The 12,087-nt window shown below is 40.5% G+C and overlaps 2 protein-coding genes and 3 non-coding genes across 5 annotated transcripts in view; all 5 read left to right on the plus strand.

Moving 5' to 3' along the window:
• On the plus strand, positions 1-4,644 carry LOC121319525 (60S ribosomal protein L18a). Its single transcript, XM_041257044.1, has 5 exons — positions 1-91; positions 1,031-1,210; positions 2,630-2,759; positions 3,521-3,630; positions 4,498-4,644. Exons 1-5 carry the CDS (start codon positions 74-76, stop codon positions 4,588-4,590), a joined length of 531 nt encoding a protein of 176 aa, XP_041112978.1. The 5' UTR covers positions 1-73; the 3' UTR covers positions 4,591-4,644.
• On the plus strand, positions 1,619-1,748 carry LOC121320308. The gene has a single exon (XR_005950810.1). It is a non-coding gene; the product is annotated as a small nucleolar RNA SNORA68 (small nucleolar RNA).
• Positions 3,164-3,290, plus strand: LOC121320309. Its single transcript, XR_005950811.1, has one exon. It is a non-coding gene; the product is annotated as a small nucleolar RNA SNORA68 (small nucleolar RNA).
• On the plus strand, positions 3,982-4,112 carry LOC121320307. The gene has a single exon (XR_005950809.1). It is a non-coding gene; the product is annotated as a small nucleolar RNA SNORA68 (small nucleolar RNA).
• Positions 4,645-7,958: 3,314 nt separating the features above from the next.
• Positions 7,959-12,087, plus strand: part of LOC121319526 (uncharacterized protein C12orf56-like) — a 41,105-nt gene continuing 36,976 nt past the window's right edge. The window contains exon 1 of the mRNA XM_041257045.1: positions 7,959-8,325. Within this exon, the coding sequence (XP_041112979.1) occupies positions 8,074-8,325 (252 nt within the window). The 5' untranslated portion in view covers positions 7,959-8,073. The remainder of the gene's footprint in view (positions 8,326-12,087) is intronic.

Here is a 12,087-nt window from a genome sequence, read left to right on the forward strand (position 1 = left end):
CGGTGAGGGTTGACGTAAGGAGTTCTCGCTACCTCCCTTTCCTCTTTGACTGTGGCAGCGAGCGAGAGACACCATGAAGGCGTCTGGCACTGTATGTACAAGCGCACTATTCTGTGATAAATGGGCAAACACTGTACTTAAGATGCTTCATATAGCCGTATGAAATACTTAAGTTGCCATAAAGCAGAAAATACGGCGACGTAGTGTGTTTTTTCGGGTGTTTAGTTGTGTTTTTTATGTGAGACGTTAAGAGACGGCAACATGGCGTCCGCTGCAGTCTAGGGCAAACCATGTGCTGTACAGACAGTGAGGGCTGACAATACTGAATCGAGCATATGTACTGATGAAAGTTGCGTTGTATTCTCGTGTATTTAGTATTTGTTTAAAAATTGAAAATAATTAGCGTTGGGTACTTAACGCAGCTTGTGCAGTGTATTGAACTAAGCACTGGGATAGTATCCCCGGTGTAGGCCGCATGCTTTACATCTGTTTACTATAATATAACATTATTTGAAATTCTGTTATCAAAAACTACGATACTGTGTGTCTACACATATAGTATCCTGGTAGGAAGTTAATTGAACAGGTTGCTAAAAATAAACCAAAAAAAATCCGGTAAACGACGTCCATTTCCATCTTATTAAATGTGTTAACGATATTGGTTTAATCAAACTATCGCATACGCTACGTGTGTGTGATATGTAAACTTTATGGTGTTTGTTTACATTTGTTGAGCCTACGTTTTAAATAGTGTAATGTGGTGTTTAACCCAGCAAAATGTTTCGATCAGTTCAGCGCGTACCACCTTTAGTATTTAGAACAAAATTCACACAAAGCCCAAAAAACATTATTTGTATTTAATCGTGTATTTGTTTGTGCACAAATAAAACCCTACCATGCCGCCTTTGTTTCAATATCGCTGCTGAAAGTACATCAGTTTAAAAAATAATACAAAAATAAACCGCAATCTGAAATAAACGTAAATGGGAACACGAGTATTCATAGCACCATCTCTTGTTTGTTTTCCCAGCTGAAGGAATACAAGGTTATCGGGCGCCTGCTGCCCTCAGCCAAGAACCCCACGCCTCCCCTCTATCGGATGCGGATCTTCGCTCCAAACCACGTCGTAGCCAAATCCCGTTTCTGGTACTTCGTCTCCCAACTGAGGAAGATGAAGAAGGCCTCTGGCGAGGTTGTCTACTGCGGACTGGTATGAATAAAACTGGGAAACTATTTGACAAAAAGCTCAGTTTGAAACTCACGCTAGCCCTGCACCAAGTTCTGGGTGTCAAAGCAGCGTTTAATGAAGTGTGTTACTGTAGGAGTCTGCTGGTAAATTGTTACACCCCTGTTGTTGCTTGAACTCCTGTTAGTAAACCTTCAGACTCTGGTGTAATTTATTCTTGGTGTGATCTGTTCAGCGCAGGTTTACTGGGGACCTGATTGATCAAACTCCAGCTACCTGGTCTTCCCAATAATATACCTACCTAAACTAGGGGCATGTTGAAACCCAGCCCTGGCTGCAAGGCTAGTGGTAGTTGCAGACCCTGTGATCTTGTTCATTTTGCATATCGGGAGATTTTAGTGTAGGGGATGGTAGTGGGTTGGTGGGGTGACTAATGCACACAAAACCCAAAGAACATTGTTTTATCTAGTAATGCTCTTGCCTGATGTGCAGATATAAATGCTACCTTGTCGCCTTTCATTTGCTGCTGTGCTGCTGAAAGTGAAATCAAGGTTCAACAGATCTGAAATGTAGCCTTTCCCTTCTGGGTAGCAAACTCCTGTTTTGTGTTGCATGTCTTTAGGTCTGCCACATTTAATAAATAAAAATGCAATGTGCATTTGGGTTAAACCAAGTCTTCCTGTATGTACTGCATTTTAACAGTCGAGAGAACAATTGCATCTTACTTTCTTTTGAAAGTTTGCCGTGTCTATAAAGTGATAGTATTTGTATAGGTGTTGCTGTTTTAAGGATGATGTACATGTTAGCTTTTTAAACAATTCACTAAATTGCTGGTACTGCTGCCATTTTTTTCTGTTTAATATCAGGAAATTGAAGTAGTTAACTTTTTTATAAGAATGCCAAGCAATTGGATAGATGCATCACAGTGGACACATTTTAATGTTCAAGGTAGAAGCTCCCATATTATACATGCACTGACAAAATGCAACAACCTCCCAAAAATTGGCATATGAGTGAATCATTTCACCCCCCCCCCCCCATCCTAATCAATTCTGATGCTGGGGGTAACAAAGAATAGTAAATACTGTGTATAGTGCAAAGCAGGCTTTAAAAATAGAGCCTACAAGTTGCATCCAATTTAAGAACCACCTTCTGGTTGTGGACTTCCATCCCTTTAGTCTTGGGTCATTGAACTTTACTTGGCTCTGACTTGGGGTTATTTTGGTGCAAAATGCACCTAGCCGAAGATTAGTAGTAATATCTTGTATCGTATAAATCCCAGCAATGCCCTTGCTGTGTGTGGTTGCGGGACACATTTCATTTACTGACTGGCTCTAGAAGTGCAACTGATTTGTGCTCGTTTTGTTTCTATGTGTTTTGCTTGTACTGCTGCAGCACATTAAACCTATGAAGCTATAGCAGTAACCCTGAGCTTGTTCCCAGGTTTATGATAAGTCGCCCCTGAAGGTGAAGAACTTTGGTATCTGGCTGCGTTACGACTCTCGAAGTGGCACCCACAACATGTACAGGGAGTACAGGGACATGACCACTTCTCTGGCTGTAACTCAGTGCTGTAAGTATACATTATCCTAATACACTTTCTTTAAAGCCAATCACTTTACATTAGCCTTTTTAATTTGGGCTTGCATCCCAGCAGCGATATAGTAGTGGGGCTCTTGTACATGCATCTGACACACTAGTATTTTCACATGTAACTTAAATGGGTTCTATAATTGTAATGAAACTTGGTTAGGACATTCTTTAATACTTTGGATCTTTTAGTTTCTGTTGGCTCTTAGTTTTATCAATGATTTTATTTTCTATCCCTAAAACTAAAAGCTTTTATACCACAAATTAACATTCTTGGTATAAGAATTTCACAATACTTTTGGCATCTCTAATATAGCAGAGGGGGTTTGATAATATGCCATTGGGTTTTTGTAGGTCTTGTAAATGAGGATGTTGCAGTTTACAAAATCTACACACAACCCTAAGATGATTATTTTCATCTAAATGCACCTGCCTGGTGTGCAAAGAGAATCTGTACTTTGTCGCCTTTCATATGCTGCTGTGCTACTGAAAATGAATTCAAGGTTCAGCAGTGTTTGAGAGGCCATTCTATTAGCATTACTTGCTCTTTATATTCTAAATGATTGCTTCAATATTAATTTATTGATTACTTTTTTTCCCCTCTTGCCTTTTAAATACTCCATATGAATTGTTTGGAGTGCATTAATAACTGTCCACACAGATGCTAAGGACTTGCCCCTAAAAGATCTGCTCTGTCAGTCGTCCCCCTCCCCCCCATTAATTGTAGCTCAACTGTATTTCCAGACCGTGACATGGGAGCTCGCCACCGTGCCCGTGCTCATGCCATCCAGATCATGAAGGTGGAGGAGATTCCTGCTAGCAAGTGTCGCAGACCTGCCATCAAACAGTTCCACGTAAGTGACTGCCTTTTTGTTTGTGAACAGATGCATTCCCTGTGTTTCATTGAGTTTTGTAGGCACAAGTCTAGGCATAGTTCTGTGACAGATGGAGCCGCTCAAACAGATTTTATTCAAACCCGTGAAGGCAGGTTAATGGTGGTATTGGAACAAATTCACCATTCCAATTGAAACAGTAAACGGCTCTGAGTATGATTGCTGTTCTCCAGAGGGGTTGAGAAAAGCTGCTGATGAACCTACTTTAATACACTGCCCAAAAACAAAACTGGGGAGCACTAGATAAGCTCTTATACGAATGACAGATTGTTTATCCTTGGCATAAAATGCAAATCTCCTTTACTGACCACTAATGCACACAAAACCCAAAGAACATTATTTTATCTAATAATGCTCTTGCCTGGTGTGCAGATATAAAACGCTACTTTGTCGCCTTTCATTTGCTGCTGTGCTACTGAAAGTGAAATCAAGGTTCAACACTTTTTCCCCACTGTACTTTCCTCCTGGGTAGCAACCTCCTGTTTGTGTTGTATGTCTTTAGGTCAGCCTCATTATTAATAATTGAAAACCAAAATATATGCAATCTGAATTTGTGTTAAACCAGTGTAGGTCTTCCTGGATGTACTGCATTCTAACAGGACATAGGAGAACAATTACATCTTACTTTCTCTTAGTTTGACATGTCTGTAAAGTGAGTTTGTATAGGGGTTGTGGTTTTAAGGACGATGTACTTGTTAGCTTTTTAAATGGTTCCCTAAATTGCTGTCACTGCTGCCATTTTTTCTATAAATTTAATATCAGGGAAGCTTGATTTTTATCATTTAAAAAGTCATTTTTTTGCCAGTTGATGTTCTGTTCTTTCTCCAGGACTCCAAGATCAAGTTCCCTCTGCCACACAGAGTATTGCGCCTCCAGCACAAGCCACGTTTCACTACCAAGAGACCAAATACCTTCTTCTAAATGAACCCGCTCAGCTTCTGTATGTGCTGTAATAAAGTAAAATTCCATCTTGCAGTCTTTGTGTGGCTTTCATTTATTTTCTTAGGGTCCTCATTCAAAGTTTTCATTATGTGGCAAACTTATAGCCCCCCCCCCCCCCCCAATCTCCTAAAGACATTTTGTTGCATGTGAGTATATCTTGCAGATTCGTGTGGGAGTGTGCACTGGTTTTTAGTGTAAAGTGTAAGGTAGGAAGGCGCAGAACGGTGAAGGGAGCGGTGGGTAAGGACAAGGGTCTTAAATTGGATACGCGCATGGATAGGAAGCCAGTGTAGCACATGAAACAGAGAAGTAGCATTGGAGAAGCGAGGCAGAGAAAATATAAGATGAGCAGCAGAACTTTGAATAAACTGTAGAAGGTGAATGGTAGAAGCACAAGGCCAGCTAGAAGACAGTTGGACAGCCAACGCCTGGACAAAAAGCTGAGTAGAATAAGTAGTGCAGAATTACATCACAGCTACTTGTACTGTATGTATAATATAATTAAAATCAATCTGAAATGATTAACAATTTGCACATAGTGTGCCAGTAGGATTCATGTTAATAGGCTTAAAACACATGCTAGAGGGACCCAACAGAAATTAATAAACTTGATTAAAACCAATAGACCAGTACAGTGTTTTGTCTGCTGATGTGCTTAAGTGCTGATCCTCAGATCCAGCATTATGACAATATAGTAAGTCACAGTTGCTCAAGTGTATTTTATAACAAGTTATACATTTGCAAATAAATATTAATATCAAAACCTACAGAAGAACATAGTTGTCATGTTAGCGAAAACAAAATATACTATATTATTTGCTAAATAATTATAATAACAATAGACTGTTGCATCTGTGACCCCAATTATATAAAACAATAATATTAACTCCTGGTCTTGGAAGGCCGCATGTTACTCTACACAAGCTCTTAATGACTTCATCGAAACAATTATTGAACTAATCAAGCCAAAATTACCAATATTTTGAGGTCTTTAGTCATTGATGATTTTAAATTATATATAAAAAAATTATATATAAAACTGTCAGAACTGCAACCCTCCAAGACCAGGAATGAATATCACAAATATAAAATGTATATACCTATGATTTCTGCTACCACCTCAGCAGGAAGGGCTTCTTTGGTTGCACTGCCATTTACTGCATGGCAAGCAAGGTATTCTTCAGAATACAAGCCATGCAGGAAATCATTTACCAGCTTGCTAGCTGTACTCCCCCTAGCCCTTAGCAGCACATGGGCTGGTATAACCTGTGTAAATGTCAAAATGGATTTATTACAAGAACACTATTATTTTAAATCATGCTATCCTGTCTGCCTGAAAACAATTTGGCATTTCATAATGAACAATGTTACATTTCACAGTCACAGTGCATCATATATATTAACATTTACTCATTTATTATAGTCAACAATTATTAATAATAATAATAATAATAATAATAATAAAAGCAGGGGATCCAAACTCCCAGCCCTGTGGTTCATAGTCATAAACAGATAACATAAGATAACAAGTTTTTCCAGCAAAATGTATAATATGGGCTGTGAAATTACATGAAAGGCCCCATATTTAATTTAAATTGTGCTATAAAAATGTTTTCTATTTTAACAAGGATATAGGGAGTGGGTATGCCCTTAACTTAATAATCAAAATGTGACACATATATACCATTTTTTGGGAGAACTTACCTTGCTGCCACAGCTTGGATGTACTACAGGGGGGCTGGACTCTGTGGCAGATGCCTTCCCATTTGGGTGGTTGGGGGTGCTGGGCAGGGTTGGCCTACTGGCAAGACCAGAGAAGGTTGGCCTGATTGTTACTGGCTTAACTGGCTCCTGATTATTTGCCTGCAGTTCCAGCTGGTTAATAACCTTCTCCAGTCTTCGCACCAACCCGGGAAGTTCTGAAAATGTTATTTCATTGTTGTCATGTGTATAATATATATATATATATATATATATTATATATATATATATATATATATATATATATATATACACACACACACACACACACACACAGTATGTATTAACATGCTACATCACCAGTCCATCTGTTGGTCAAAATGTGTATTTAAATGTTATTACATATCACTGTTCCCTAATACTGTATTTTCTTTTTTCTTTGAGAAGTTGCCCTTATATCAATTATGGATTGCAAACTTTACAAAAAATACTCGCTGCCGAGAGCCGCCAACTTCTTCTCCATGCATGTCACAGTTTCCTCGCCTTTGTGGTCCTGTGATAAAAAAAAAAAAAAAAAAAAAAAAAAAAAACGTGTTTAACTTATAATCTTCTATCAATATAATATCAAGTTATAATTATTCTAAAAGTAAATCAAATATGTTAACATTACTATATGTATATACTGTTATGCTCAATTTATTTATAAATACAGATAAAATATGCATGGCAATTTACAATACATATAATGTCCTATTTTAATATTATGATTTTAAAAAAAAAAACTGCTTTTCAACTTGATGAAGTGGCATTTTTTTGTATATATATATATATATATATATATATATATATATATATATATATATATATATATATATATATATATTTCAATTTCACAATACAAATTTTGACTTTGTATTTCAACAAGAGTATATTTTCGGTGAAGGACCAAATGTTCAGTAGCGTACAAACGCATTGCTTTGATTTGCTATTATGCGTTTCTTAACAGACAGACTGTACCTACTTTATTGAAGAAGACGCAGCAGGTTTTCATTACAATACCTACAACAACCAACAGGGGGAACACATTGTCTGTTTTTTTTTTTTTTTTTTTTTTTTATGTAAATAGAACACATTGATTGTTGTATTATTAGAAATAGTCTTATTAAAACCAAGACAATGGCTTTATCAACTACAAACAAAAAACAAACAAACAAAACCAAAACAAACACAAAAAAAAACCGCTGTCATGTAAATGTATTGGCTTATGTAATATTGTGTAGTATTTGGTCAGTGATTCCTACAGTACAGGAATTTTGCAGGGGACAGATTTATTCACAAACGAATCCTAATACAAAGTTTCAGTTTCAATATATTGTACATTAAAGTAATAACTATGATTATTCATTTTTTGTGAAATATTGCGCCCTTTTGAAAGTAAAACGTATATATTTCTAACCTGTTCAAATAAATACAATAAAAAAAAAACTAATATTTTACAGATAAATAAATATAAATAAATAATACAAATTCCAAATGTACTTGTTTTCGTTTCAAACCAATCAGATAATAGCATGGGCGTCCCCACGGTGTTATGGTGACGTCATACAGTTTACTTTGTGACGGGGCCATGCTGTAATAAAGCCAGCATCAGTGTTATTAAGAAGTTACTTTGTACAAAAGAAGAAGGAACTGTATACACACAGTGCAGATGTGCCCAGCCGCATTTTCACAAGACGCGCGTTACTCTTTGTCTTCCTCTGAATGGCGAGACATGGCACACAGGGCTTCTCTTGTAAAAGAAACAGCAAGTTGGACTCGTTCCTCAAGAGGAACCTGGAGCAGAGCGTGTACGAGAGGGTCCGAGCCTGCGAAGCGTGCGTGGTCATCTCCGAGACCGTCAAGAAAGTGTTCATGCACGTGGTACTGAGTGACCACTGCATTTATTTAACAGAAAACCCACCGAGAACTATACAAGCGGCTGTGCGCTTCAGCAACATCTCCGGGATCGAGCTGGTGAGGAAATCTGTTTTTAATTTTTGTACTTTTTATTTCATTACCTCTCTCTCTCTCTCTCTCTCTCTCTCTCTCTCTCTCTCTCTCTCTCTCTCTCTCTCTCTCTCTCTCTCTCTCTCTCTCTCCATCAAAACGGTCCCGTATTTTCTTAAAAAGTGTTTCATAATGCAATTTTCTTTGTGTTGTCCTGCGTTTTTAAAGCACTACATTCGCTTAAGGTAAAACAAAATCACGAACGCTCCTCAATTATAAAAAGCACGATGGTCGAAGTACTTAGTTGCTAATTCGATTTTCTTGTAAGAAATGTGGATGTCATTCTTTACACCTAATATATTATATATATATATATATATATATATATTATATATAGATATATATAATATATTGATTGATTGATATAGTGCAATTGTTTTTCAAACTGTTGCCAATAAAAAAAAAAAGAAGAAATTGCCAAGCGGCAATTCCAGATAGATTTTTAGTGGCCAAATATTGTGGCTGTGCTCTTGTAAAAGTTCCCAATAGTAAAAGCACAGCAAAGTAATAAACACAGTGAAAGCATGCTAAAGCACAGGTGATGGGAGGGAACGTGCCCAGGTCAGCTTCTTGGGCTTCGGTGGTGTGCAGCAGGGACCCCGCTGTTCTGGAGCCAGAGGCAGAAGACGCTGGGTGGCTCCATCAGGAGCGAACCAGCTCCAGAAAGTCCTGACAAAGAGGAAGGGCATGTTGTGGGCGCCCTTTTTGTTTAAAAAAGCAGTTCCCCTTTCCCTCCTGTTCCGCAGGCCAGGGAACATCCGTGGCAGAAGCTGCGTGCTGCATCAGGGCCCGGAACTCCTCCCTCTGAGATGTATGTGGTAGGGGCGGTATGGAGCCCCCCGCTGTGCCCTGCCTGACCGAAGTGGCGGGGTTGGACACGTCCAACCTCGAAGTCGTAAAAGACAGCTCGCCAGGGCTTGGGGGTCTAGTTGGGGCCGGGGACGGAGAGTGGGAGTGGGTATGCTGGGGCTGCCCAGTTTTTTTGTGGAATTTTTTTATTTCTGAGGCTGTAACAGGGTCTCCAACATGGTCTGCTGTGCTCTCACTTTCTGAGCCAACTCCTCGTAGCGTCTGGTGGTGGGGTAGGGGAGGGTGAACGAGGGGTATGGGGGAACTCCCTAGTCACGGTGGTAGGCGGGGTTCCGGAGGCCCTTTGAGAAGGACCCTGGACCACGGATCTCATCCTTTCCTGCCCCGAGGAATGGGAATCTGCTGGGGAGAGGGCTTCCCTCCTGCGTTTGGTTCTTTTGGAGAACCGTTGACAGGGAGAGCAGTCTCCAAGTCTCCTGCCAGCGCCCTGGCTGCATGGTCTGGTCCGAGGCACCGAACACAAGTGGTGTGCCCATCCTGCTTTGGGAGCTTGACTGCACAGTGCTCACACAGGTGAAAACCAGCGGAGGACCCTGCTGAGCGCACTGACAAGGTGCAGGGGAGTCGGTGCCGAGCTGTTGGTGTCGGTGACCGTAGTCGGCGCTGAGTAATCGGCGTCGGTGTCGACGCTGAGGTGGACGTGCCAATCGGCGTCCGTGCCAAAGTGAGCGCGGACAGTGCCGGGCTGTTGTGATCGGTGCTGAGTCAATCGGCGTTGGCACCGAGGAAGCTCAGTTGGTGCCGAGCTGTTGCAGTTGCCGCCGAGGGATAGCGCGCTCAGTACCAATCGGTGCCAGGGTCTGTTCCAAGGAAGAGTGTGGCTGGTGCTGAGCAGCTCAGGACTTCCTCCTCACGGTAGGGCCCTGATAGGGCAGCTTTTTTGTATATGCTCAGTGATTGACGGGTCAGAGAGGCTCTTCTCATTCGGTAATGGTTGTTATTCCACATGAAAGGGAACAACTGTTAACTGTTTCTCACGCAGATGTCGAAACCACAGTCAAGAGTTAGATATTGTAACGATCTGTGCTAAGTGTGTGTTGTCCTGTCATTCCCGCTGTTTGTGTGTCACCCTGCATGAATCTGTGGGTAAAGAGCATTTTATGTCTAGGCAGTGCTTGTGCGCTGCCTGGGGTGTCACGTACACAGTGCAGCTGTATGTAGATGGGGTCTGTGTTTGCTGTACTGTGATTTATGTTCGGTTCTGCCAGTCAGCTGCTTGCGCAGGACTGAGTGTCTGAGCGATTGGTCAGTGTGTATGTAAATGTGCCCTTGTGTGTGTGAGCCAATAGGGCTCGGGGATCTCTGTTTAGGATCTACCTGCGAGCGGCTCGGGCTGTGTTGTGGTGTCCTGACCTTAGTAAACATCTGAATGAGATCTTGCTGTGGTTGTCTGCCTCCCTTTTGTTTACCTTGAAACTCTACAATATGTTTGTTTATAGGGATTCATAAATGTATTTTGTTGCAATGTGTGATGGGGATTCAGATAATGTCATTTTCATGGAGACATTCCCCTTACTGTTTTAGGGTGTTTGCAACCATTCGGAGCGGTGCTGGCTTGTGTTGATTCCATTGCTCTAAATCTGTCTTTTACCTGGCTTTGAACTTGCTTTGAGCTTGTCTGAAGAATCCTAAATGCTGGACATGTACAGGTTTCCTTATTTCACTCAAATGAGATAATAAAAAAGGACACTGCTTCAACGCTTTTAAAAGCGTATTTAATATTACATCGGCTTTTATCTGAAGTGACACTTCTGATAACACCAGTAAGCTTTCTTTTCTCCTCAGATAGCAGTCATGTAAATTGTTTGTATGGCTAACAACAGAACACTAATACTAGTACATGGAAACATATGCGGAGATCAAGTTAATCCTTCATTGTGAGTCCACGCTGCTGCTGATAAGATTTATAACACACTTCTCTGTTAAGAATCTGTAATGCCAGTGACCAGGGTGTTCAGACCTGTAGCAACAGGGTTTCTCAGTTAAAGGACTAGCTTGTATTGCACCTACTAAACCAACTAGTAAGTAGCTACCACACTTCTAATTTAACTGAGAGCGTAGGTCTGTTTTTATTTAAATATAATTTAATTTTAATATATGTAAGTGTTCTGTGGCTACCTACAATAAATCTTGTTTTGCTGTAGTTACAAAAAAGGCTAATTGCTTGTCTATTTCTACCACAAACTGATTATGGTTACACAATCTATAGGTTTGCAGGGCCCTTAACATTAAGCAAATTGGATCATATCATGCAGCCTTGAGATAGATTACTAATTCAAGCTATAGTACTCATCATTGTGTGTTATATGGTTTGGTTGGCTGGACCTCTTTGGCATTGCAAAGGTTGAAGCATATATGTGGCAAAGTGGCTAGTGGAGGGGAACAGGTATAACGGTGATGCGATGCAGGAGTGACAGGCAGACAACAGTTTCCAGTGACAAGGTGCTTTTATTTATAATCCAGGTCTGGTGACCGTTAAATAATAAATCCCCGGCTATACACAACAATGTGTAAAGCACGGGGATAGCAATAATACAGACACAGTCCCGAACAAAACGAACACACGGTCACCAGTCCTGGGTGAGTGCAGACGTGCTTGTGGTGGGTGAAGACACTGTATTTCGTGACGGTTCCGTGCAGTGGTGATCCGGATTGTGCTGACCCTGGTCGACAGCTCCGGACCGGTGAGTTAACTGTCTGGTGGTGCAAAACGCAGACAATTACAAAACAAACACAACAAAACACAACACGTAATTCTCTGCAACAACGAGAGCTCCTCTCTCGCTCCTTCTCTCTCCAAGCGTTAACCCAAACGAAGGAAAAGACCAGCGTTACCCTGGCCCCTATATGTAATCCCGC

This window comes from Polyodon spathula, chromosome 8, assembly GCF_017654505.1.
Source record: "Polyodon spathula isolate WHYD16114869_AA chromosome 8, ASM1765450v1, whole genome shotgun sequence".
NCBI lineage: Eukaryota > Metazoa > Chordata > Actinopteri > Acipenseriformes > Polyodontidae > Polyodon > Polyodon spathula.